The sequence below is a fragment of the Psittacula echo genome (assembly GCF_963264785.1).
Source record: "Psittacula echo genome assembly, chromosome: 1".
Lineage (NCBI taxonomy): Eukaryota > Metazoa > Chordata > Aves > Psittaciformes > Psittacidae > Psittacula > Psittacula echo.
The window spans coordinates 162,048,314-162,074,101 of NC_137735.1; the positions used below are offsets into that span (position 1 = coordinate 162,048,314).

The window sequence follows — 25,788 nt, forward strand, 5'->3', positions numbered from 1 at the left end:
CGGAAATCCGCTGAGTGGAGAAGCTGCATCTTTCCTTCTGTACAAGTCATTTGAACCAGTGTGGCATTCTGCTTTCTGTCTCAGCAGTATTGAAATTAACTTGTTAGCTATTTTTTCCCTTACTGATTAGACACTTTGTTTTACACCTTGAGTTTTGTTTAATATCAGTTCCTTACACTGTTTAGCTGTTACCAGCACACAGAGGCACTTCTGCAGGAAGACTTCTCAAAGCTTGTTGTATGGGTCTATACAATCCCTCTATAAATCGTCATCTTGATTGTGAAAGAAAAGAGTTGGCAAGGCTTTATGAGGGCTTTTATGTCTTTCTGGGTTATGTAGATGCAGCATCATAGCAGCTGACTGCAAGTGCCTCAAATTTTGGACTCAAATAATGGATTTTGTCACCTGCCACAAGAAACAAAGTAGGTTTTGGGCCATGCAGGTGATACAAAAACGAGGAAGTTTTCTCCTTAATCTCTTATAATTCATGCATGACAGACTTCAATATTTCCAATTATCATCATAGTGATGAGGTTTACAGTCCTCAAAGGAATACAGAGGCTCTGCTACCCTATAGGTGTAACTGTGGATGTTTGCAGAGTTAATACAAACATCTCACCTTTTCTGGGTTTTGCTCAGCGATTGGCTCCTCTGATAACTCCTGGCAATGAGTTCTGCAGGTTAATTATGCATTTAATTGGTTTCAAATTTGTTGCTTTTCAATTTCACTGTTCACTGAATATCTCCTCGGTCTCCTATTATGGGAAGGAGTAAATAAGAGAAGCCTGACTCACCTCCTCTGAACATTTAATTATATTGTATACATCTAGGATGTACCCTTCTACGTACACAAAGTACTTCTGATGGGTTTGGTCTTTATGTATCTCCAGCTTCTTCATTTTCTGAAGTTTTGGGCTGTAGTGACCAGAGCTGGGAGGATCTGGGAGGTTTGGTTATTTAGTTATGTCAGATAACACGATCTCAGTGTGATGCCTGAGGGATCTGGGGGGTTCAGTCTGGAGAAGAGAAGGCTCGGGGGGGACCTGATGGCTCCCTACAAGTGCCTGAGAGGAGGATGGAGCCAGGAGGGGCTGGGCTCTGCTCCCAAGGAACAAGGGATGGGACAAGAGGAACCGGCCTCAAGCTGCACCAGGGCAGGTTTAGATGGAGCTGAGGAACAATTCCTGCCCCAAAGGGTGCTCAGGCATTGGCACAGGCTGCCCAGGGCAGGGCTGCAGTCACCGTCCCTGCAAGTGTTCACACACCGTGGAGACGAGGCCTCAGTGCCATGGGTTAGTGGTGGCCTTGGCAGTGCTGGGGAATGGTTGGACTGGATGAGCTTAAAGGGCTTTTCCAACCTAGTTGATGCTATGATTCTCTTTCCCCTTCATAAATCTCTTTCTGTTTTTATTTGGCTGTTGTTACACACAGACCAAGTTTTTGTTGGCTTGCCTGCAGGAAAAGTCTTTTTCTGGTGCTTTACAATCAGAATACAAATGCTTCACGTGGCTGGTGCAGGCTTTTGCTTCCACGTTGTATCATCTTCCATTTTTCCTCGCTGTCTTCAGGCTGCCCAAGCCTTGTAACTCCAACAGCTTATCGTGATTAAAATGACTTCCTATTGCTATCAACATATCTCTTCTTCCGCATAACTGTCCTCATCTTAGTCATAAACTGCCTGAAATATTGGACATTGACCGCATAATCTTCTCTGATTGGATTTTTTGGCCATTTCTATCCAGTAATGTTAAACCTTTGAGCATTTAATTGGGTTTTATGATTATTCGCTTTACATTTTTCCTTGTATCAGATAGAATTGGATTATTTGTTGAATATCCCATTAGAAAACTGCCTTATTCTTTCCCGTTGTGAGAAGGATTGTTGTTTTTGTAACCACGGTTTTGTCTGTGCCCTGCTATGTTAATCACTCTAAATGTTGTGTCAACATATTTCCATAACAAGGATGTCAGAAGAAGGAACAGAAATGTAGTGTCAGACCCTCTCTTACATACATTATCTGCCTCCTATGATATTTATAAGCTTGGGGTTTTTTAGTTGCTTAGTCCCAAATAACCATCACACTCAAATAAATACCAGCTGAACTGGCCAGAGATTTAAAAAAGTAAAATAGAAATCATTTTCATCTGTTTTTTCCAGCATAGTCTTTACAAAAATGAAGCGTTTATCTCCTTCTTGTATGAAGGTTGCTTTTCCCATCTATTTTAGATATGTTTTCTGTGCTTAGAATACTAGTTATTCCAGTTAGAATAATACAAACGCCAGCAGAGCTTGAAGCATAATTATGTTAAACACTGCACAGATGTGTAGCGAGTTCCAGGCTCTGCCCTAGAGACTCTGCAATCAAATGAGAAGAGAAATAAAAGTGCAGTGAATGGAAGTTGGACACAGAAATTCAATGACACGTGCTATAGGATGATATAAAAGGGAGATGCTCACCGGTAATCAATACATAAATCAATCCCTGCTCCTTCCAGAGCTACTCTATTCAAGGCAGTAATTCTCTTGTGGGTTTATTTCACTATTAGTTGCTAAAACTTTAAAGCAAATTCTGAAAGACTAGCATTGTAGATTGTTAATTAAAATAGAAGGAACATTCAATGTGTTGTATCCCTCTTCCTGCTGTTTTCCCTCACTTTCCCAAGGCTTTGCTTACTAGCGTTGCTCCATCTTAGTTTGTATTTAGTAATTTAATCAGGTATAGTACCTTTTCTTATCACAGTCTCACAGTGAAGTACTTTAGAGATACAATGGAAAGAACTACGTAACCGTCCTATTATTTGCTTGAATTGAGTTTTTAAAGTACTGCAAGGAATAAAAAGAGATAAAAAGCAATTACTTATTCACTGGGATAAATTCTGTATAGCCTTGATACAGATGACATACCAATTAGCTATAAATGCTTTCTTTATCGTGGGGATCTTTTATGTATGTTGATGGCAAAAGGTCTTTTTTGAAAGCTGTAGTGTTCCCCACACTGACCAAGCCGATGTTCCCTTGGCAATGCTGGGGTTAAACAGCTAAATATTTCACTGTGAAGTCATGTTCCCCATTTAAAAGATCAGCTTGTTTCTCAGTTACAACTTTTGTCTTAAATCATAAAGTCATAGAATGGTTTGGGTTGGAAAGGACCTTAAGATCATCCAGTCCCAACCCCCTGCCATGGGCAGGGACACCTCACACTGGACCATATTGCACAAGGTTCTGTCCAACCTGGCCTTGAACACTGCCAGGGATGGGGCAGCCACAGCTTCTCTGGGCACCCTGTGCCAGCACCCTCACAGTAAAGAGCTTCTTCTTTATATCTAACCTGAACTTCCCCTGTTTCAGTTTGAACCCGTCACCCCTTGGCCTATCACTGTCCCTGATGAATCACCTACTAGTAGCAGTATTATCAACCCAATTAGGAAAAACTCTCTGTTTTGGAATAGTGCTAAGCAGTATGGCTGCATTATTTGAGACAGAATCCATGAGTTTTGGTGGTTTATTTATTACTGCAGAGTTCAGTTTAGTAAGATTTAATTTCCGAAATACAGATAGTCTTAAAGATATTTTTAAATTAATGCTTGTTTAAACATCCAAGGTGTCCTGTTCGTAAGGTATCTTTCACATTGAGAAACACCTGATATCGCTACAAGTGATTCAGTTCTGCGTCTTAAGCAGAAATCAATAACTTGAATAGCTAAGAAGAAATAAATGTGTTCTTATTTTGTATTCAGAAGTGGATTTACCTATTTGGGCATCATAATTTTTTGCCTTCAGTGGAAATTGGTTAGCAGGATAACAGACTTGAGCAGCGAGTTCCAATGATGCAACTTCTGTTGGAAGGAGATTATATCAATTCATATGTAGTTTTGATCATTTAATGCAAGAAGCAGGATATAATGAAAAATAACTGGAGAACGTGTGGTCCCTGATGCTACTAGACGCTAAAAAACCCAGGATACAGTCAGTTTTCTATAGGATTTCAGATGAGATTGACTTTGAAGTGGGCTTCAATGAGATGTTGAGTTTTCATTGCTTGTATTAACGCTGCATCTATAATAATTATTTCGCTGCTTATCTTCAATCCACTGAATCTTCAGTTCACAAGGCAGAAGTACTAAGTTGTGGCTTTTAGAAATGTAATAATATAATATCAAAGTGACAAGTGATGCTGGATTCTTGAAGCAAGAATAAAGATTCTTAGATGGAAAGCTTTGCTCTGAATATTTAGGTATTAGGCAACTGAGGTGCAAGTTTCTTCTCATTGACTTATTTTTCGACTTCGGTGGTGAACTGGAGTGAGAACACCTTCTGGAAGGGTGGTATTTCCTAATGTTCTCCTTTGTTTTATGTAATATATTGTTTTAAAGTACATCACGTATTGGCTCACAGTGCTTACTAATACATTTTATTTATCTTTCTGTTGTTCATCTCATCCGGAATTCCGTAATACTTCTGTAATATTGTTGTTAGAGAGCTGGGCTGGTTCAGCCTGGAGAAGAGAAGGCTCCTTAAGGGGACACCTTGGACAGCTCCAGTGCCTAAAGGGGCTGCAGGAAACCTGGAGAGGGGCTTTGGACAAGGGCCTGTAGGGACAGGCCAAGGGGAATGGCTTTAACCTGCCAGAGGGGAGACTGAGATGAGCTCTGAGGCAGAAGCTCTTCCCTGTGAGGGTGCTGAGGCGCTGGCCCAGGGTGCCCAGAGAAGCTGTGGCTGCCCCATCCCTGGCAGTGTTCAAGGCCAGGTTGGACACAGGGGCTTGGAGCAAGCTGCTCTAGTGGAAGGTGTCCCTGCCCGTGGCAGGGGTTGGGACTGGATGAGCTTTTTAAGGTCCCTTCCAACACAAACCTTTCTGGGATTCTATGGATTCTGAACACAATAAAAAGAACAGAAATATTGATAACTTACTATGATAATGGTATAGCAACAAAGCTGAAGTTGAACATAGTCCTGAGTCTTTACCAGCAGTTATTTTTCCTGACTTTTACAGGATAATAGTTCTCTTGCTCCATTTCTATATAAAGCAATCCACTTTGGCTCACACAGAGCAGTCTATGCTTCTTTAAGGTTAGTGCAAAACTGTACATATTTGACATCTGACTGAAACATCAGACACTGTCAGAAATGGTTATAGACATTATTTGAATTGCTACAAATACCTGGCAGCAGTACAGATAGTCTATAAAATGTTTGATCTTGTTGGACTGTGTTAGTTAAATGAAAAGCATGTACACGCTTTCAGAAAGGAGTCATGCCTGCCTTTTATTCCCCTTGACATGCATGTATGCAACACAGATTCGTTTAGCGTCTCTTTTATACTTTGAACTACGGTTGCATGCAAACATGAGGCTTTTCTGCATCTTGCTAATAATGTGGTAGTCAAGAGTGTGTTTTAATTCTTTTATTTTTTTTCAAGCAACTAAAATCTTCAGGATCTGTTGATTTCAGATTGCACAAACCAGATGGTTCACCCCGTGAGGAGCAAAGTTTGGTGCTATGTGTCGCTTTTCTGTAGTGCTCATGTTGCTCGTTTTGGAGTAGGTTGGTACAGTTCTCTGATCTTTCTGCCCCTTGTTTTAAGGATAGGATCATAAAATAAATGGGGGTGGAAGAAACGTGGATCCCCCTGAAGTGATGATGTGATCATATCAAGTGATTATATCAAGGGGGAATGGCTTTAACCTGCCAGAGGGGAGACTGAGATGAGCTCTTAGGCAGAAGCTCTTCCCTGTGAGGGTGCTGAGGCACTGGCACAGGGTGCCCAGAGAAGCTGTGGCTGCCCCATCCCTGGCAGTGTTCAAGGCCAGGTTGGACACAGGGGCTTGGAGCAAGCTGCTGTAGTGGAAGGTGTCCCTGCCTGTGGTAGGGGTTGGAGCTGAATGAGTTTTAAGGTCCTTTCCAACCCAAACAGTTCTGGGTTTCTATGAGTTCTTGATTTCAGTTGCATTATTTCTCTGGCTTACATTAGAAATTGAATCCATAACTTTCTTGTTTGCCACAATCTCTATTTGTTTTTTGTTTCTTTGGTCTATAACTGGATTTAATACATGAAGCTCAGTGTCACAGGTTCTGTACAGACTGGGTCCTAACTTGGCATTAATTCAATTCTTAATCTCTCTCTATTAGCTCTCTCTCGTGTGATCTTTATCTGCGCTACTCGTTCTTTTAGGGCTTCATTATTTTTAGACAACGTCCTGTAGCACATTTGTGAGTAATTACAAAAGCTTGGTTTAATTACACTTGTCAAGGAATATATTTTATGATGCATTATTGTTGCTGCTGTTTCTAATTCAAAACTGTTCTCTACCTTTACAAGTGGAAATGAGCACAGGGGTTTTTTTAAGTGATGTGTCTGGATCATTTTCTGTGGTTAGGAGTGATTTTGTGAATAGCAATAGCTTCAAAGGGGAATTATTAGAGGGGGAAGGGAGAAGCATATGGTCCTAGGAATATCCATAAGTTACTCCTGGTGCTCATTCAGAGTGACGTGTGTATTTATATGTTGAAATAGAAGATTGGCAGTTTAAACACTTCAATTGAACATATATTAAATGTAGAAATTGATGATATTTATTGGGGACACTATATGCAGTGAATGAACATTGTAGTTTTGCTGACCTTAAGGTACACAATAAGAAACTAATCTGATTTTATCGGTGTGCAGACATGAATGCATGGGGCTATGTGTGATGGGTGAATGTAGTCCACTGTAAAAGGGTTTCTGGACAGAGCTATTTACAGGGCATCAAATACTGAATAACTGCTTCACAAGTGACAGTCATTGTAGCTGAGTGACATCAGTGTCAATGAGCTCATGGATTCACACCCTGCTTTGACCTATAAATAAACTCATCCAGCAGACCTTAAGTGGGGAAAGGAATGTAAAATCTCCAGCAACAGAATGGTGTGTTGTGAAATGAGCGGTTTAAGGTGGCTCAAAGAATGACCAGCAAAGGTCTTAGCAAGGGCAGTTTTAATATGGTTTATAAAGGCACAGCTTAGGAGAATTTGTTGGCAAGGTTCACTCTATTTTTTATGACATGAATCACAGAGTCAAGAATGGTTTGTGTTGGAAGGGACCTTAAAGCTCATCCATTCCCAACCCCCTGCCACAGGCAGGGACACCTTCCACTAGAGCAGCTTGCTCCAAGCCCCTGTGTCCAACCTGGCCTTGAACACTGCCAGGGATGGGGCAGCCACAGCTTCTCTGGGCGCCCTGTGCCAGCGCCTCAGCACCCTTATAGTGAACAATGGATGAAGCAATACAATAGAAAATGGTGAAAGATCACTTTTGGAGGTGTTCTCTCTTGTAGTAGTGGTACATCACAGTTCTTCTGTGAAGTGGCTGTGCTGCTGGCACTGCTGAAGGCCATCCCTCCTCTGCCACTTTCTTTTGCCTATTAATCCATTAACCTTTTCTCCAGAGTACACAGGCCTGCCTGAGGGCCTGCAGATATTTCCTGTGACCTTTCCCATGAGAAAAGCCCTCATTGCTGTAGTTAGCATTTCATTTGGCAAAACCCCTTAGTCTTGTAAACCCATTGTGACAGGATGCTCTTGCAGCCCCTGGACCCGATGCCTGGCCTCACTCACAGCCTCAAATGTAGCCTGGGAGACCCATCCTTTCATTGTTCTGTGATGTTCTTGGTGGGGTGATGAGGAAATGACCATGACACAGCTTGGCAGGACCTAGGCAGGGCACTTTCAGATGGCTGATAGTGATTTATAAGTTTAGGGTAAGGCTGGAGACTGTATTTTGAAGCAAATTATTCTTTTCTGCCAGCAAAATGCAAACTGGAGCCACATCAGTGGTGTTCTGCTGTATATTTGGTGGATGTTAATGGATAGAGCTCAGCAGCTGTAAACCTGAGACTGCCAAGTGCTTCTAGAGCTGGTTTTGAAACCTGTGTACAAACTTCTCCTAAACTACCTGATAATGGTTTATCTGCTGCAGCTCCTTAAGAGCAATTGTGAACTGCACCCACCTCGAACCTTGCTGTATCCAGGTAACTGAATCCTTTCTTTATGTTTTAAAGATAATTATTCAGCATACGTTTTCAGACAGCTGCTTGTTCGCTCTGTTCTACCTTAGAAAGGACAAAATGAATCACAGAATCATTAGGGTTAGAAGGGCCCTCCGGAGATCATCCAGTCCTACCCCTTGCCAAGGCAGGGCTACCCAGAGCAGGTCACACAGGGATGTATCCAGGCAGGCTTTGAATGCCTCCAGAGAGACTTCACAGCTCCCCTGGGCAGCCTGTGCCAGTGCTCGGGCACCCTCAATGTAGAGAAGTTCTTCCTCATGTTGAGGTGAAGCTTGTTGTGTTTTAGTTTATGGCCACTGCTCCTCATCCTGTCACCGGGCACCACTGGAAAGAGTCTGGCACCATCCTCCTCCCACCTGCCTGTGAGATACTGATCTGCATTGATGAGATCCCCTCAGTCCACTCCTCTCTGGACTAACCAGGCCCAGCTCCCATAATCTCTCCTCATAAGAAAGATGCTCCAGATCTCTGATCATTTTTGTAGCCTCCACTGGAGCCTCTCCAGTAGCTCCTTGTCTCTCTTGTCCCGAGGAGCCCAGAACTGCACACAGTGCTCTGGATGTGGCCTCACCAGGGCCAAGTAGAGGGTGAGGATCACCTCCCTCGACCTACTGCCACGCTCCTCCTGATGCACCCCAGGATACTCTTGTCCCTCCTGGCCACAAGGACACACTGCCAGCTCTTAATCAACTGATGTGTACCTGCTGTATCCAGCATGCGAAGGGTTTGGCTTGGCACTGCTCCGCAAGTATCCCTGCAGCAGTGTGTGAGGCAATGTAGACACCCACTTCTCCGGCGATGGAAACTCATCCCAGCACTGTGCTAAATCCAGGCAACTCCTTTTGAAAATGAAACCCTAGGTTGGCCTTTAGACCTCAGCCCAACATCCCCGTGATTCTGAAGCAGCCATATTTAATATCAGTGAGCTGGTTTTGGAGTCTCACTTTAGGTACTCATGGGAAGATGGGCTGCCTCTCAAAGGTGACTTTTGGAAGCTCTTTTCTAAACAACACCCAAGCAGACACTTGGTTTATTACAGTTACTTTGTGAAGAAGCAATGAAACTGGTCCAATAACTCATTTACACCTCAAGTGCAGCATTCAGCTAATTGAATACATGGCTACTGTTAATCATTCTGTTACAGCTAACTGATATTCACTGGGCTCATGTTGCTGTGGCCCTATAAATATACTATTACCTTACAGGGTTTTATTTCTGCCGTGAATTCTCTTCCGTTGGCATATTTATATTGTCTCCTGTATAAATGAATAATCCTCTGTTTACTATGTCTTTTGAACTTTGCCGTGGCTGCATTACTGCACAGATGCCAGGGTTGTAGCTATATGGAAGCTTTTTGTTTTCTGGATTTCTTACTGGTCTACCGAATCTTCCAATTCACAATATAGGGAATGAGACCATTGGATAAGAGTATTATTTAGTGTTCTTATAATCTAATATTTCTACTTTATCAGTGGTATAAAAGCTTTGATAGGATCAAGGCAATAGGCAGCATGACTGTAATTCACTTCTTGGCCTCCGTATCTTTAGTACACTAAAACCCATCTGTTTTGATCACTAGATATCCTGGGGGTCAGGCAACCAAACCCAAATATCAACCCAAAAAGCTAACAGTTTCCAGAATAAACCAAACTTCCCAGGGCAGTTAACACCAGATGGGTGTTATTTGCATTCTCCTGCTCATACTATATTTTATATATGTAAATTGAGCGATCAGACACTGTTAATCAAATCCATTTATCTTTTTTGAATGGAGAAGGCCTGTAGGGACAGGCCAAGGGGAATGGCTTTAACCTGCCAGAGGGGAGACTGAGCTGAGCTCTTAGGCAGAAGCTCTTCCCTGTGAGGGTGCTGAGGCACTGGCCCAGGGTGCCCAGAGAAGCTGTGGCTGCCCCATCCCTGGCAGTGTTCAAGGCCAGGTTGGACACAGGGGCTTGGAGCAAGCTGCTCTAGTGGAAGGTGTCCCTGCCCGTGGCAGGGGTTGGAACTGGGTGAGCTTTGAGGTGCCTTCCAACCCAAACCATTCTGTGATTCTATGATATGATTTGGTCAGGAAGTAAGATGCAGATGAGAAGAATTCAAACTCAACTGGACTCAGGGGAGAGGATGTGTTTCATCTCCTCCATCATTAGTGTGCCCTTGATCTGTTGTGTTTAAACACCCTGAGAATTCCTGCCCTTGTGAATCACCAGTAATAGGGCGAGTGAATTGAGTTGTGATGCCCTTGCATGGGTTTTATTCTGTCTTACTGGCTTTCAAAGTCAGTTTTGCTGCTTGGTTGCAGGGCATCAATAGAATCCTGTGAAACACTATTGAATTGTAAGAACTAAAACTCAACTAAGTTCTCTTGAGTGTTATGGAACATTAATTGCACATTTTCTTTGTCCCTGCCCTATTTAACTCCATTTGCACAAAAGGAATATTCTTGAGTTTGCAAATATTTTGGGGCTCATGAGGTGATTAAGCATCAAATATTCATGTACGGGTAACTATGGCAATGCATTGAAGTAGTGTTTTAGCTATTTGGGAGAGGATGGTTTTGGGGAGGCACAATCTGCAATGATTTTCCAGCTGTTTCTGTAACCATCAGCTTTGGGAGGTCATACAGGGATTATCTAGAAGAAGCCAAACCATGATCAATCCAAAGCATGATATTAGGCTGTAGAACATTTAGTTTAATCAGCTTTGCAAAGACCTGTAATTAGTGAATAAAGGCTCATTTAAATGGTGCTGAAGAGGGCTGTAGCATGTGCTTCGTTGCACTATACTGAAGATGGGGTGGTTGGCAGAGGAGAAGGTTCACCTAAGTAGCATTAAAACTTGGCTTTGTGCTTTTTGGATGAGCAGGAGAATTGGGGGGGAAGTTGTATTGAGAAAAGAACAACTTCCAAGTAGTTTTCAGCAATGTTCTGTATTAGAGAGGTGTTTGATGCATTATGTGTTTTCTTTCTATTCATTTTATATAAAAAATTTAATTGGACACTTTGATTATTTTTTTTACATGCTTCAGGATATAGAAGCAAAGGTAAGTAGTAAAGCAAAGAAAAACCAAAAATCCAAGGTTTTGATTTTATTGCTCTGCTGTTTACCAAAAACCCCTTCAAAACCAAGACCCACCTCCTAATCTTGACAAAGAGAATCAACTCTTGTATCTCTGGAAGCACAGCACAGTATGTTGTGTAATTTTTCTGATGTGCTTGTACGACCTCGATCTGTAGTAGTGAAAGTACAACAGTTTAGCATTTTACATGCTAGAATCAGAGAATGGTTTTGGTTGGAAAGGACCTTAAGATCATCCAGTTCCAACCCCCTGCCATGGGCAGGGACAACTCACACTAGACCATGTCATCTAAGACTCTGTCCAACCTGGCCTTGAACACTGCCAGGGATGGAGCATTCACAACTTCCCTGGGCACCCTGTGCCAGTGCCTCAGCACCCTCACAGGGAAGAGCTTCTTCCTCATATCCAACCTGAACTTCCCCTGTTTCAGCTTGAACCCATCACCCCTTGTCCTGTCGCTACAGTCCCTGATGAAGAGTCCCTCTCCAGCATCCTTGTAGCCCCCTTCAGACACTGGAAGCTGCTCTGAGGTCTCCATGCAGCTTCCCTTCTCCAGGCTCAACAGCCCCAGTGTTCTCAGCCTGTCTTTGTATGGGAGCTGCTCCAGCCCCTGATCATCCTCATGGCCTCCTCTGGACTTGCTCCAACAGTTCCATGTCCTTCTGATGTTGAGGACACCAGAACTGCATGCAGTGCTACAAGTGAGATCTCATGAGAGTAGAAGGGCAGGATCACCTCCTTCGATGCTGCTAAAATAGGAAGTTGGCTTTGTAGTCTCAGTATCTGTGTGAAAATAATATGTTAGAGGTAAATGACTACTATTGAATAGGCAATTGTGGTAATGACCACTGATAGTTAATTATTAGTCACTAAGGTAGTTTATTATTTAAACGTTACAAGCCTGCAATGAATTTGTGCTGATGATTTAAACATTAAATCCTCCATAACTTGTTAAAAACCACTTGTCTAGTATTTTCTCTGAATGACTCAGAGCTTTGTATGTGTTCTGTGGGCATGTATGCTCTTTGAATGTGTTTTGTCATACCTAATGAGTCCCCTTAATAGTAGATATTGGTACATACTACAGATGAAAAGCCAAAAAACTGTCAACTTGCTCAGTACTGCTACAGGTAATGTCTCTTAAATGAATACTCATACTAGTATTCAAAAGTTAGATGTTCAGAATTATTCTGTGTTAGTTTAAGTTACTGGATATAGAATCATAAAATGGTTTGGGTTGGAAAGGACCTTAAGATCATCCAGTTCCAACCTCCAGCCATGGGCAGGGATATCTCACACTGGACCATGTCACCCAAGGCTCTGTCCAACCTGGCCTTGAACACTGCCAGGGATGGGGCAGCCACAGCTTCTCTGGGCACCCTGGGCCAGCGCCTCAGCACCCTCACAGGGAAGAGCTTCTGCCTTAGATCTAACCTGAAGTTCCCCTGTTCCAGTTTGAACCCATCACCCCTTGTCCTATCGCTACCATCCCTGATTAAAAGTCCCTCTCCAGCATCCTTGTAGGGCCACATAGGGATGATCCTACAGTGAAGGGTTTGAACTTGCTTAGTCAGACACTTCAACTGATCTAGGAGCGACCAGAGGAAGGATTGCTGTTTCAAGAGGACATCAGAGTTTCAGATGTATGTTTGAGATCTGTTTTTGCCAATATGTAGGCATTTGGTTCTTCCCAAAGATTTATGTGCTTAGAATTAAGCACATGCTGAATGCATTCCAGAGTTGGGGGTTTAAAGGAAAACCAGCTACAACAAAGAAGTTCTTTATAACCACTGCTTAGAAATAGGTGGGTGCTAGTTCAGCTTTTCTCATGTCAAAAATATCCATTTGTAACTTTACCAAATCGAGTTAAATATTCAAGCTCTGCATATATTTGTTTTCAGTAGCTTGAGGAAGTTTCCCAAAGTTCAGGAGTGATCTGCAAAGTTAATTCCAATCAAAACCCAAATACTCATCTCAGCATGAATGTGCTTGGTTCCGTCTTCGTGACATTTCCAAATGCGTTTGGACCAACTGTGGCACAGCTGTCGAGGGGAAGGAGAAAGCCCAGTACAATAGACAATCTCTCTGCATTTTCAATGCAGCAATCATCATCTTATTAATGTACGGCTTGGCAAAAGCTAATAGACTGCAGTTCTCAATCGTTCTTACATTCGTTACTGGTACAATTTATAGTGGATGTTTTGCTTTGCAAGTGAGGCTCTTTCTTGATCCAGCTTTATGGTTCTTTTTCTTTTTTTAGGCCAGGCAGCTGGAAGAGAAGGACAGAGAACTGAAGAAGCACGATGCCTACTACAAAGAGCAGCTGGCTCGACTGGAGGAAAGGGTGAGCCTCTTCTTTCTTTTAATGAAGAGTTTTCTGTTCCTTTTTGCTGCTGACTTTCTGGTTGTGTTTTACTGTTAAACAAGATGACTTCTCTAAGGAGATCAAGCTTAAAACTGTGCCAGAGGGGTTTGTTTCTGTATGAACTGCTACTGCTTTTGGCTTAATATTGACAAGATTTAAAGATGGGAATATTGTTTTCTTTACTAAGTTCTCACATTTGCAATTGATTTTATCTGCCATAGTAATTGCATACAGAGACATGATCCGAACAAGGTAACTTTTGTAGCAGCACTGATGAAACGCTAGTGTAAGTGATTTAGTATCACCAAGTAGTCTTAAAATTGCCTCTGAGGTGTGGAGATACACACATATTTGTCATTGAATCCAGTTCTCATTGGTTGGAGTGGTTCCTCCAAAAGCCACCAGTTCATGTAGAGCTTAAATGAGTTAAAATGTTTAAAGTTGTTTATGCCACGTTTAAAAAGCACTTCTATGCTTTTTAAAAAGGCTTTAAAAAGCCTTTTTTTCCCCCATAGACTCAAAACTAAACTGAACAGAACAGCTTGATAAGCTGTGTGCCATGCTCACAATATCTTAACATATTGCTCTTAGCATTCTTATTCTTTATAGGGTATTATTTTATAGGTTGTTAATGTCAAATAATTACTGCTGCCATCACCTTCTAGGTCTCAGGTTGGTTGTAATCTTCAGCCTCAATCCAGTTGCCTCCTGTACCCCTCTGCATTCATCCTGAGCCTACCTATTGTTGATTAATATGAATTTCCTTTCTAGTTAGTTTTGAAAACAGTATTAACAAGATCTATATTCATTTATGCAATTTAGCAGGATAGAAGAAAAGCCCTTGTTTTTATGGATTAGGAAGAAGAGCATGTTGCATGAATTATCAGTGTGTATAATTAGTCTTAATGAATATTTTAAACAGAGGGCATATCAGATACTGTCTCTGTGTTTTGTCCTACCTTTTTGAAGACGACATTAATGAAGTCCATGTTCTTGGCAATGAAAAATAGTTTGAAAGGATGAGATTAAATTAGTTTAATGATTCTAAGATGGTGCATTATTTAAGCGGTTAAAATGAAGATCCTTCACAAAAACCCCTGTAAAGAATGCTTTCCTTATTCCCAAATAACTTGCTGGTGTTGGAGGAAAAAGCATCTGCAGTATCTCATCCAGAGTGGCTTCTTATGGGGTGGTTGTACCTCTGATATCAGTTATCAGCCCTCCATTTTATAGTTACAGTGGAGTAATTCATAGAATCCCAGCTGGTTTGTGTTGGAAGGGAGCTTAAAGCTCATCCAGTTCCAAGACCTTGCCACAGGCAGGGACACCTTCCACTAGAGCAGCTTGCTCCAAGCCCCTGTGTCCAACCTGGCCTTGAACACTGCCAGAGATGGGGCAGCCACAGCTTCTCTGGGCAATCATTCATAGTGCGGGATGTGTGATAAGCTGTGATTCTTTGTTTGAAAGCTTCTCTTTTACCTTTTTAAGGTGCTATGCACCAAACAAGATTTTATTCATAGCTATTTTTAATGTTAAAGTAGGTCACTGATATAGTGTCTTTGGTTGCCCTTAGTAAGGGAAGACTTCCAATGTGGAATCATGTTTTTACGTGCATGTGAATATATCGTTGTTGTGTGCGAGTGAGATAATGGGCTTTAAATAACTGTATTAACTACTACTGAAGCATCGTCCCCCCAAGTAGCGTGGAATAGAGGAACTCTGCCATCTCTTGTTTTCTCTTCTTGGACTTGGAAGCCTCCAGCATTGCAGCAGGCAGATTGGAATTGAGTATCTTCTGCCATGGATGATGTTTGGTCTGTTTTCAGACTGGAGCTTTCATGATACTAACATTTGTCTTCTCATTCTGACTTTATTTGTAAGCTAAGAAACCTTTGCTTTGCCAAGTTGTCATCCCGTTTGTTTTCGGAGTACATGTGCATATCTCTTCTACAGTAAGAAAGAGTTGTTTGAGCTTTAAAAGGAGGTGAACTCTGTGCTCCAAATCTAACTTTGAACTTTTCAGAGATGTGGAGGTTATAGAATGAAAACTTGCAAAAGCAGAGAGGTCGTGTCTCCTGCAATCCCAGCTTCACTGCTGCTGGGCCTGCAACCGTTAGTAAGGTCATTTGTAAGATGCTGTGTTGCTGCTTTTTGAGCATTGGGATAGAAATAGAGCTTTAGGAAGAAAAACTCTGGAAAGGTTTAACATGCTGGAAATTACAGAGCACAATAACAATAAGTTCCTGAATTTCTCCTGATTTCAGTGGGAGTCAGGGTATGGGCTGTTGAGCAGAGAAAACATGGGAATGGGAGGCAGGATGGGAGCGCGTAGTAGGTGGAGAGTAGAGAAGTAACATCAGGGTGAAGAAATGTGCAGTATGAGTCTGTCACCTGTGACAGAGAATGCTAATGACATTCTCAGATGATTCTTGCATCAAATAAGCACACTTTAAAGGTACTCGAGTTCTGTATGTGGTATTTCTGTCTGTTGCATCGTTGAGTGTCAGAGCTCATCTGGATGATTAATTGGCTTTTTGATTACTTACCTTTTTCAATTAGACGCTTCCTATTTGTGTTCTTCAGTGCTGCTGGAAAAAAAACAATGCAGACGTTGATAATAAAGGGAGATGACAACAGAACAGATTAGTGTCAGCACAATGTGCTCCTTATGGAGAGAATTATTCTCCATATTCAGCGCCAGATGACGGCTGTCAATTATAAACTATTTCAGTGAAGATGCTCAGCCTTTTCAGGGGATTAATACAGGACCAAGTAACTGTGCACCACTGACAGCTGGGATGCTAAAACATAAACGGTTCTATTCTCCAGGGCAGTATCTGTTCATAAATTTGGTTTATGTGCTAAAAACCTTTTGATGCTTCCCCAAAAACCCAGTGATTCCCCTAACAGCTGCCAGTGTTTCTAGGTCAAAGATGACACATAAGCTACGAGTTATTACGTGCTTCACAGCAGCAAAGCAAAATGAGATAGCTTAACAAAGGAGTTAAAGAATAACCTTCTCATAGTGTATATCTGATTGGGATGGAAGGCTGTTATTTAAGGGTTTGCACATTAAGCTTGGAGAAGAATTTGTCAGTGTTTTTCATTGTCTGCTTACAGGCTGATAATCTTGATTACAGCAAAAAAAAACCCCAGAGGTAGCAGTGTTCAAATCATGGGCATGTCTTAATTAATGACTCTAATAAGGTGGCATTAGTGGTATTTTAAACCATTTGATTGTTCTTTTAAAATAAAGCAGGAAAAAGGAAAGCTAACATCTGGGGCAGATGGAGCAGCTTGCTACCTGCAATGACAATCCTACAGCCTCTTTCTCTGATGTTGTCTCATGTATGTCCACACACACGTTCACACGCTTCTGTCCCGCTACATTTATTGTTGTTCTGTTCAGTTTCTCCATGTCCATTGTCTTTCTTTTATGATGCTGCTTTCAATGTCACTTCCAAGCCCCAGTGGCTGTGGACTTCAGAACCATCTCTGCATGTCTAACATTGTAAGTTCCAGGCACAGAATCATGGAATCAGCCAGGTTGGAAAAGCCCTTTAAGCTCATCCAGTCCAACCGTTCCCCAGCACTGCCAAGGCCACCACTAACCCATGGCACTGAGGCCTCGTCTCCACCTTGTGTGAACCCTTGCAGGGACGGTGACTGCAGCCCTGCCCTGGGCAGCCTGTGCCAATGCCTGAGCACCCTTTGGGGCAGGAATTGTTCCTCAGCTCCATCTAAACCTGCCCTGGTGCAGCTTGAGGCCGGTTCCTCTTGTCCCATCCCTTGTCCCGTGGGACAATTCAACAGTCAACATCAGGAGTTGCATTAATTTTGCCTGCAGAGCAGCTCACACCATGTCATTCCTTCATCCAGTTTCTCTTCCTTTTGGGTATATCTGCGATGAAGGAAGCATGACTAGATCCTCTCCTGCTTCTGATTCTACTTCTGGCATCACACACGCACTACACACAATGAGGTGTGATTGTGCACTCTTCTACTGCTTTGAGAATGATGCAGCTCTCCCTAATTCAAATTTTCTTCATCAAATCCAACTGTTTTCATGTTCTGGTGCTTCATAATACATAATATGCATCATTGCGAGAATCATGCCCCTAGTCATAGGAGCAGAAGGAAATTAATTTTAATACACTGCTGTAGGACAAAACTACTTAGTTTATCAGTGTGAATGAACAAGATATGTACCCCATGTTAATCAGGGTGTTTCTTGCTCAAGCTAAGTTTCTATGCTTGTGGGTTTCCTAGAAATACTTCTGGTAGTAGTACTGAGTAGCATCCATGTGAATACGTGTGTGGTGTAAGGTGATAGAGTTATTCTAGAGCACAGGTGTGATGAGGAACGCCTGAGGGACCTGGTGGGGGTTTAATCTGGAGAAAAGACTCAGGGGGGACCTTCCCTTTCTCTACAACTGCCTGACAGGAGGATGGAGCCAGGAAGGGGCTGGGCTCTGCTCCCAAGGAGCAAGGGGGATAGGGCAAGAGAAAGTGGCTTGAAATTGCATTAGGGGAGATTTAGACTGGATATCATCACAGAATCATAGAATGGTTTGGGTTGGAAGGGACCTTCAAGCTTCTCCAGTCCCAAACCCCTGCCATGAGCAGGGACACCTTCCACTAGAGCAGGTTGCTTCAAGCCCATGTGTCCAACCTGGCCTTGAACACTGCCAGGGATGGGGCAGCCACAGCTTCTCTGGGCACCCTGTGCCAGCGCCTCAGCACCCTCGCAGGGAAGAGCTTCTGCCTTATCTCCAACCTGAACTTCCCCTTTTTCAGCTTGAACTCGTTACCCCTTGACCTTTCACCAGTCCCTGATGAAGAGCCCCTCTCCAGCATCCTTGTAGCCCCCTCAGATACTGGAAGCTGCTGTGAGATCTCTGGGCAGCTTCTCTTCTCCAGGCTGAGCAGCCCCAATTTGTCTTGGGAGGAAAATACTAGGCAACCCAAAAGGGTTGTCAAGCACCGGAGCAGGCTGCCCGGGGAAGTCATGGAGTCACCATCCATGGAGGATTTAATAGGCATGTAGATGTGATGCTTAGGGCCTTATTTTAGTGGTGGACTTGGCAGTGCTGTGTTAATTGTTGGATTCATGATATTAAGGGTCTTTTCCAACCTAAGTTCTATGATTGTTTGATTGTTTTAGCATTTGGAGGTTTCAACATTATTAGATATGCTACAGATTTAATAGTCAATGAGTTATTGCCCTGATAGTTCTTCCTTTCCCATTCTATCATGTCTGTACACGTCCTTGCTGACTTTGGTGGCCCTTGTGCAGGGACATCCCTGCCCCATACAAGGCTTAGTGCCAGATCAGAGCCTGGGGATGTAGACATAAGTTCTGGAAATGTGATGCTCTTATCTGCATCCATTTTTTTTCATGCCTTAAATTCCAAGGAAGGATTTGCAAATCGTAGGTTCAGCACTTAATTTGGGGATTCTACTTACCATGTAGGCTGTCAAGGAGCATTAACCTTAAGGTAAGATGAGCACCCAGCGCACAAAGCTGTGAGCTGATGGCACATACTATAGCAGGTGTTAAATAGTATTATCCATCCTGCTTGCCACAGTAAATAGGATTTTGCTATTGTGATGTGTCAGGATTTTCAGAGAAATCAAATTTGCTAGACGCTAAACTGCCGTCCTCGTGCTGAGCAGCTTTATTCTGGGATCCTGCGTTCATACTAATCCTGTTGGTAGGAAATGCTTATACCAATTGTGCAGGGAAATGATAATTTAATGATCTCTTCCTATTTTTCTGTTCAAGGCTTAGAATGGACCAACATTGCAGCACTAGCCCCGCTGCTCAGAAAAGGAGGTGATGCACGATTCAGCTTCACAGCCAAGTACTGGCTTTTTGTAGGTGTTCATAATGAACATAAGTGCTGAGATGGAAACAATGCGAGCTCCACATTTGTTCTGAGGCTTCAGAGTCTTGTTTACCTTTTCAGATCTCAACAGCTAAATAACCAGAATCTGTTTGCTATGGCTTTTGTCAACTGTAGTTTGCAAGATGTAGATAACAGAGGGGGACTATTCTGAGGCACTGTAACAACCACAACCATTTTTATGCCCTGCAACATATTTTAGCAGTTGAAAGATTTTTGTTTCTATTTGTTTTATCAGTCTGTTTCCTTCCTTTGATCTTGCCTGACTGTATCAGCAAGAATTCCATAAGCAGAGGATGGTTCTGCTCTCACCTCTTGTGTTTAGGAGTTTGTATTTGCTAGAGCAAACATGTTTACTCTCCACACATCCGTACTGCATTCTTTCATGTCTCGCAAAATCAAATAGCAGCGATGTAGGTTCCGTGTTTTGAGACTTGAGGCTGAATCCAGCAGATTAGGCAATGGTTTTGGCTGATGGTAGAATCTACTGAGCGCTTAGGAGAGACACAGGGAAAGCTCAGGAAACCTTTTGTCATTGTTCCCGCAAAGAAATGGAATTAGCTCTGGTGCAGAGCAGACGGAGTTGCCAACTTGTTTTTGAAGTGCAATGTGTTGGACACATGTAATACCGGCAGGGTTTTCCAATTTGCCCATTGCAATAGGAAATACTGCTCAAAGAGATTTCTGTTCTAGACAGAATGTGTAGCAACCGGAATAATCACTGTTCCACATTTGCTTTATACTTTGCGTCTTTCTTACCATGGATGAGTAAAGCAGCTGTTAACGTACAGTGCCAGCAACTTTGATAACGTGGTCTGTAAAGGAATCATAGAATGGTTTGGGTTGAAAGGTGCCTTAAAGCTCATCCAGTTCCAACCCCCTGCCACGGGCAGGGACACCTTCCACTGGAGCAGGTTGCTCCAAGCCCCTGTGTCCAACCTGGTCTTGAACACTGCCAGAGCTACTCTGGGCACGCTGTGCCAGTGTCTTACCATCCTCACAGTAAAGAATTTCTTTCTTATATCCAACTTAAATCTTCACTGTTTCAGTTTGAACCCCTTCCTCCTTGTCCTGTCCCTACAGGCCCTTGTCCAAAGCCCCTCTCCAGGTTTCCTGCAGCCCCTTTAGGCACTGGAGCTGCTCTCAGGTCTCCCCTTCAGGATCCTTCTCTTCTCCAGGCTGACCCAGCCCAGCTCTCTCAGCCTGGCTCCATAGGAGAGAATCTCTTGTAACTTCCTCAACATTCAGAGTTTCTCCAGTCTCCCTCTACTGAGATGCTTCATAGCCCTTTCTCTGGACAGCTGAATTTGGCAAATGTGGTACAGCTAAAAATGCTTGGTCTTTTTCTTCTGCTTTTTAAACTGATGCTTCCAGTAATATCTGTGTTTTCTTTGACCTAACCAAACTCCTGTGCTTCAGAAAAGACTTGCTTGAATGGCAATTTATAGACTTTCCTTCTCTTTTAATTCCAAGTGAGCATGCCTGTGTTATCTTGCTCAACAATAACACTGAATTTTAACCGGTCATTGTAGCAGCAGTCTCTAAATATCCATGATTTGAACGAAAACAGTTCCATCATTCCTACCCCCTTCTGGTTTTATGAGATGTTCTCTGTGGTTTTTTTCTTGTTTCTATCTGGCTGCCTATCTATTTATCTCTCCCCCCCCATCAAGTAGCTGTTTATATATATATACACACACAGGTATTGATATGCAGGGCCTGTATATCAGTACATTAACTCCATTTCCACTTTTCAGATGGAAGCAATAGCACATATTATGGCTTCCATTTGGCGAATTCCACCCTGTATCATGTCATTATTAATGAATTGCATTATTTCTGTCAAGTTATTGGTATCTTTTTCCTTTTTAAATGGATATTCAGCTGCCACAGCAGGTTCCTGCTGTTCTCCCCAAATTGGAGACGTGGGTATAAAATCAAGACATCTTAATATCTCATTCTGTACTTGGGCCAAGAGACTTTCCTGTGTCTGAGCTCATAAGCTGCACCAAGGAGATAAAAGTAGGAGTTCATCAGAGTTTCCCAGTGCTTTGTATTGCCACACTGCTCCTGAAAACCACCCTTTTTAGTACTGACCAGCGCGTAATGTTTTTGTCAGTTTAGCATAATAAAGCTGTCAATCCAAGCTGTGATCTTGCTTCGTGTTGCCAATATTAGAGAAATTCCTCTCTTCAAATGTCATTATATTTTGGGGCTGGAGCTTTTGTTGAATGCTTCTTGCCTGGCAGGTTGAGATTAGGAAACTTGCTACCAATTACAATATCTGAAACCTCAACGTGATTGACAAAGGCAGACTGAGCCGTAGCCTTCTGACTGAAGTGCTGCATTAATGCACTACCACCGTATCTTGCTGAGCCACAGCCAGTGCTTGGAACACTTGGTTTTAAGCCTTGGGTTTATTTTTCTCCTGCTCATTCTCTCTTATTTACTATATATGAATAAGTAGATAAGATATTTGTTATTAAACACATACCTCACCCATCTATTTCTCTTCCCTAAGCCCACCAAATACACAGTGTTTTCTTCTGAGACATTTTTCCCATTAAACATACCTTTTTCACTCTCACCTTTCACTGTCACATATCCAATCAATAGCAACGCTGGAATGCTGCTTAATAACAAAATAAGGAATTGCTCCACATTGAATAGTAGTATTGATGTTTCTCTAAATGTTTGCTTATAGATTAGTTTCCCATTCTGTATGGCTGACTTTAGATAAATAGAGACCCGAAGTAGTGCGATAACTAATATGCCGTTATTTTTGCCCATGTGCAGTAGGACACCTGATAACTTCTAACAAATAACTAGTTTCACATAGGTCGTTTGCAACCCTCTTTGCATGCAAACCCGTGGTTTGGGATGGTTTTTGCTTTGTTTGTAGTTATAGTTTGGGGCAAATGCTGAATAATTCCATGGTTTTGTTTTGCAGAAGACCAAAGGATAATGGTGCACTGGATGCAAACTAATAACTTAGTCCTGCATCAGGGATGTCTCTATGTGATCTTTAAAGACTTTTCTAATACTCTGTACTTTTCATAATACAGTTATAGGTTTTGTTCCTTTCTTTTATCTCCATCAGTATCTCTCTGTAACCCGTCATCATTCTTGCAACCTTCTTTTCCCAAGTTTCTTCTGGTTTACTACGTTTTTCTTGCATATCTGGCCAGAACTGACTCTGATACATGATCATAGAATGGTTAGGATTGGAAAGGAGCATAATATCATCTAGTTCCAACCCCCTCCACTCTTCCTGCTATATTTCATTCTGCTTTTTGGCCTAAATTGCACTTCTAAATTCATCCTGAAGTCTCTTTTTTTTTGCCTATAGGATGCCCCAGTGTAATTTCCTACAGAATTTTGGCACTGATATTGCCTCTGATATGGGGAAAGATGCTTTTTGAAGTGGTTGTACTGTCTGTATTACGCAGAGATACACTCAGAGAGGTGGGATACACGTTGACTGGAAATAAGGATGCTCAAAACCTTTACAATTGAAACTCTTGGGGATTTTGGTAGTTAATAGGGGATTTACTCACCCAAGAAACAGGGAAATCATATTTTTCAGGAATTGGCTATTTATATCGTTTTTTGTGTTTATCCAGCTATCATCTAGCTTTGTGAAGATTAGTTCTTTCAAAAGCCCGTTTCTGTTCCTGCAGCTCTTAAGTCCTCACTGCTTGAATTATGGGTCCTTTATCCTTAACTTTTCCTCAAGTATACAATTATCACTGCTCCAGATCTCGGCATTTACTGACCTCCTGCTATACTTAAAAACCAGGAATTTATTTATGGTCCCATGAGAACTAGTCATCACTAATCATTATTTTTCCCTGAGGGAGTTTCAGTTTGTGTTAAAGTCACTTTGGTGCTTGTGAAGTCTGAACACATAAACGTGTGCCTTCCATAAATGAAAAGTACAGATGAGGGTGCTGAGGCGCTGGCCCAGGGTGCCCAGAGAAGCTGTGGCTGCCCCATCCCTGGCAGTGTTCAAGGCCAGGTTGGACACAGGGGCTTGGAGCAAGCTGCTCTAGTGGAAGGTGTCCCTGCCCGTGGCAGGGGTTGGAGCTGGATGAGCTTTAAGGTCCTTGCCAACTGAAATGATTCTGATTCTAACGTATGAGGCAATATCAAAAACCAAAGCTGTTGGAAAGCAGCATGTCGGGCAGCTCCTTCACTCTCCCTCTTTATTCCTGTGTCCGAAATCATGCTGTCAGGAGGGCTGCATAACACCTTTCCTCTGCGACTGCTTGCCTTGTCTGATGGAAGGACTGGAAATCACAGCAAGCGGGGCCTGACTGTGTGGTGTGGGATCAAGCACATCTCTCCTGTGGGATTGCTGTTCCACAGAAGCAAGTACTGGATCCAAACAAGGCTGGGCAGGCTGTTCATCCAGCACTGCTCACTTTTATGAATACAAACTAGTGGATTCTTACAGTTAAAGATGTCACCATTGCCTAAGACTCCTTTAGCACTTGTGTCCACATCTGTTTGCAGTTATCTTTTCAGCTTTGCTTTTCCCTTTTCTCCTTCTTAAGAAGCAAAGAAAACTATCAGGAGAGAGAAATTTTAATAGGCAAAATGGAACAAACCAAAGCAATTTGTCATTTGAATGTTAAAAGAGAGAGCTGAGCGTATTCATGGGATGTGGCAAAATGTTTTAACATATGGGGAGTTAATGAATAAGCAGCTTTCATTTCACCCAGGTCTGTTCCCTCCTCCCACCCGCTTTCCTTGACAGAAGTTGAAGTTTGGGAACAAATACTGTACCGAATGAACACTGTATTAAAACAACACTCAGTGAGATGGTTTGCTTGGATTTCTTTCTCAAGGTAGTACATTAAGACAGTACTGCCCCTCTAAATTGAACCACTTGAGCAGTAAAACTGAATTTTTAGGATTCCTTCTAGAGGTTTTGGTTATATGTATATAGATATAACTAAATCTAGAGAATTTACTGCTTCCATGAGACTTGGAATAACTCCCCAGAGATAATCCTTTAGGCTCTTTCAGCTTCATGGGAATCTGATAGAAATATTTTCCTTTGAACATATTTATCTTTTTAATATATTTAAACTTTAATTGCCAGTAATTTTTCTTTGGGCAAGCTGAGCTTTGGATGTAAAACAGTGGAATTCAGACCAGTCTCTGTTTTCACATACTTTCTATTCTCTGTCCTTCATGCAAGTACCTAATTTAAGTGTACTTTCCATTTAAAGATGTATTAATGACATTCTGTGCATTAAAGCATTCTCTGAGCACCTTTTCTCTTTAAAATGATGACACCAAGTTGGGTGTAAGTGTTGAGCTGCTGGAGGGTAGGAAGGCTCTGCAGAGGGATCTGGACAGGCTGGATCCATGAGCCAGGGTTGGTTGTATGAGGTTCATCAAGGTTCAGTGCCGTATCCTGCACTTGGGTCACAACAACCCCATGCAATGCTACAGGTTTGGGCAACAGTGGCTGGAAAGCTGCTGAAGGAGAAGGACCTGCAGTCCTGGGGGTGCTGATGGAGCTGAACATGAGCAGCTTGTGCCCAGGCAGCCAAGAGGCTACCAGCATCCTGGCCTGTACCAGCACCAGTGCGGCAGCAGGGCCAGGGCAGTGGTTGTGCCCCTTCACTGGGCACTGGTGAGGCTGCACCTCCAATCCTGTGTTCAGCTCTGGGCCCCTCACTACAAGAGAGACATTGAGGTGCTGGAGCGGGGCCAGAGAAGGGCAACGGAGCTGGTGCAGGGCCTGGAGCACAGTGTGATGGGGAAGGGCTGAGGGACCTGGGGGGTTCAGTCTGGAGAAGAGAAGGCTCAGGGGGGACCTGATGGCTCCCTACAACTGCCTGAGAGGAGGATGGAGCCAGGAGGGGCTGGGCTCTGCTCCCAAGGAACAAGGGATGGGACAAGAGGAACCGGCCTCAAGCTGCACCAGGGCAGGTTTAGATGGAGCTGAGGAACAATTCCTTCCCCAAAGGGTGCTCAGGCATTGGCACAGGCTGCCCAGGGCAGGGCTGCAGTCACCGTCCCTGTGGCGATACTTAAAAGACTGTAGACTCGGTGCTTGGTGCCGTGGGTTAGTGGTGGCCTTGGCAGTGCTGGGGAATGGTTGGAATCGATGGTCTTAAAGGTCTTTTCCAACCTGAACAATGTTATGTTTCTGTGATTTGATGATTCTGTGATTTTATGAGTCCTTTTCCTGCCTAAGCAGTAGCTAGAGATTTTTCCCATTGTAAAGCAATAATGTTGATGTGAAATGTTCCATACGTTGTTGTAAATAGCCTTGTAAAGCTAAAGGCTGCAATAACCTTCCTGAGCACACACCAGCTTCATTTTCACTGCTGTCACTCTGAGTGATATTTTAATTTTTCCTGCCCCTAAAAA

At 42.7% G+C, this 25,788-nt stretch overlaps 1 protein-coding gene across 4 annotated transcripts in view; it reads left to right on the top strand.

Moving 5' to 3' along the window:
- The window catches only part of CHCHD3 (coiled-coil-helix-coiled-coil-helix domain containing 3), a 154,838-nt gene that overhangs the window by 79,283 nt on the left and 49,767 nt on the right, over positions 1–25,788 (top strand). For 2 of the 4 annotated variants that reach the window (XM_080624510.1, XM_080624511.1), the window contains exons 5-6: positions 11,077–11,091; positions 13,388–13,471. In XM_080624510.1, the coding sequence (XP_080480636.1) occupies positions 11,077–11,091; positions 13,388–13,471 (99 nt within the window). The remainder of the gene's footprint in view (positions 1–11,076; positions 11,092–13,387; positions 13,472–25,788) is intronic. The other 2 variants (XM_080624512.1, XM_080624513.1) reach the window with 1 other exon arrangement.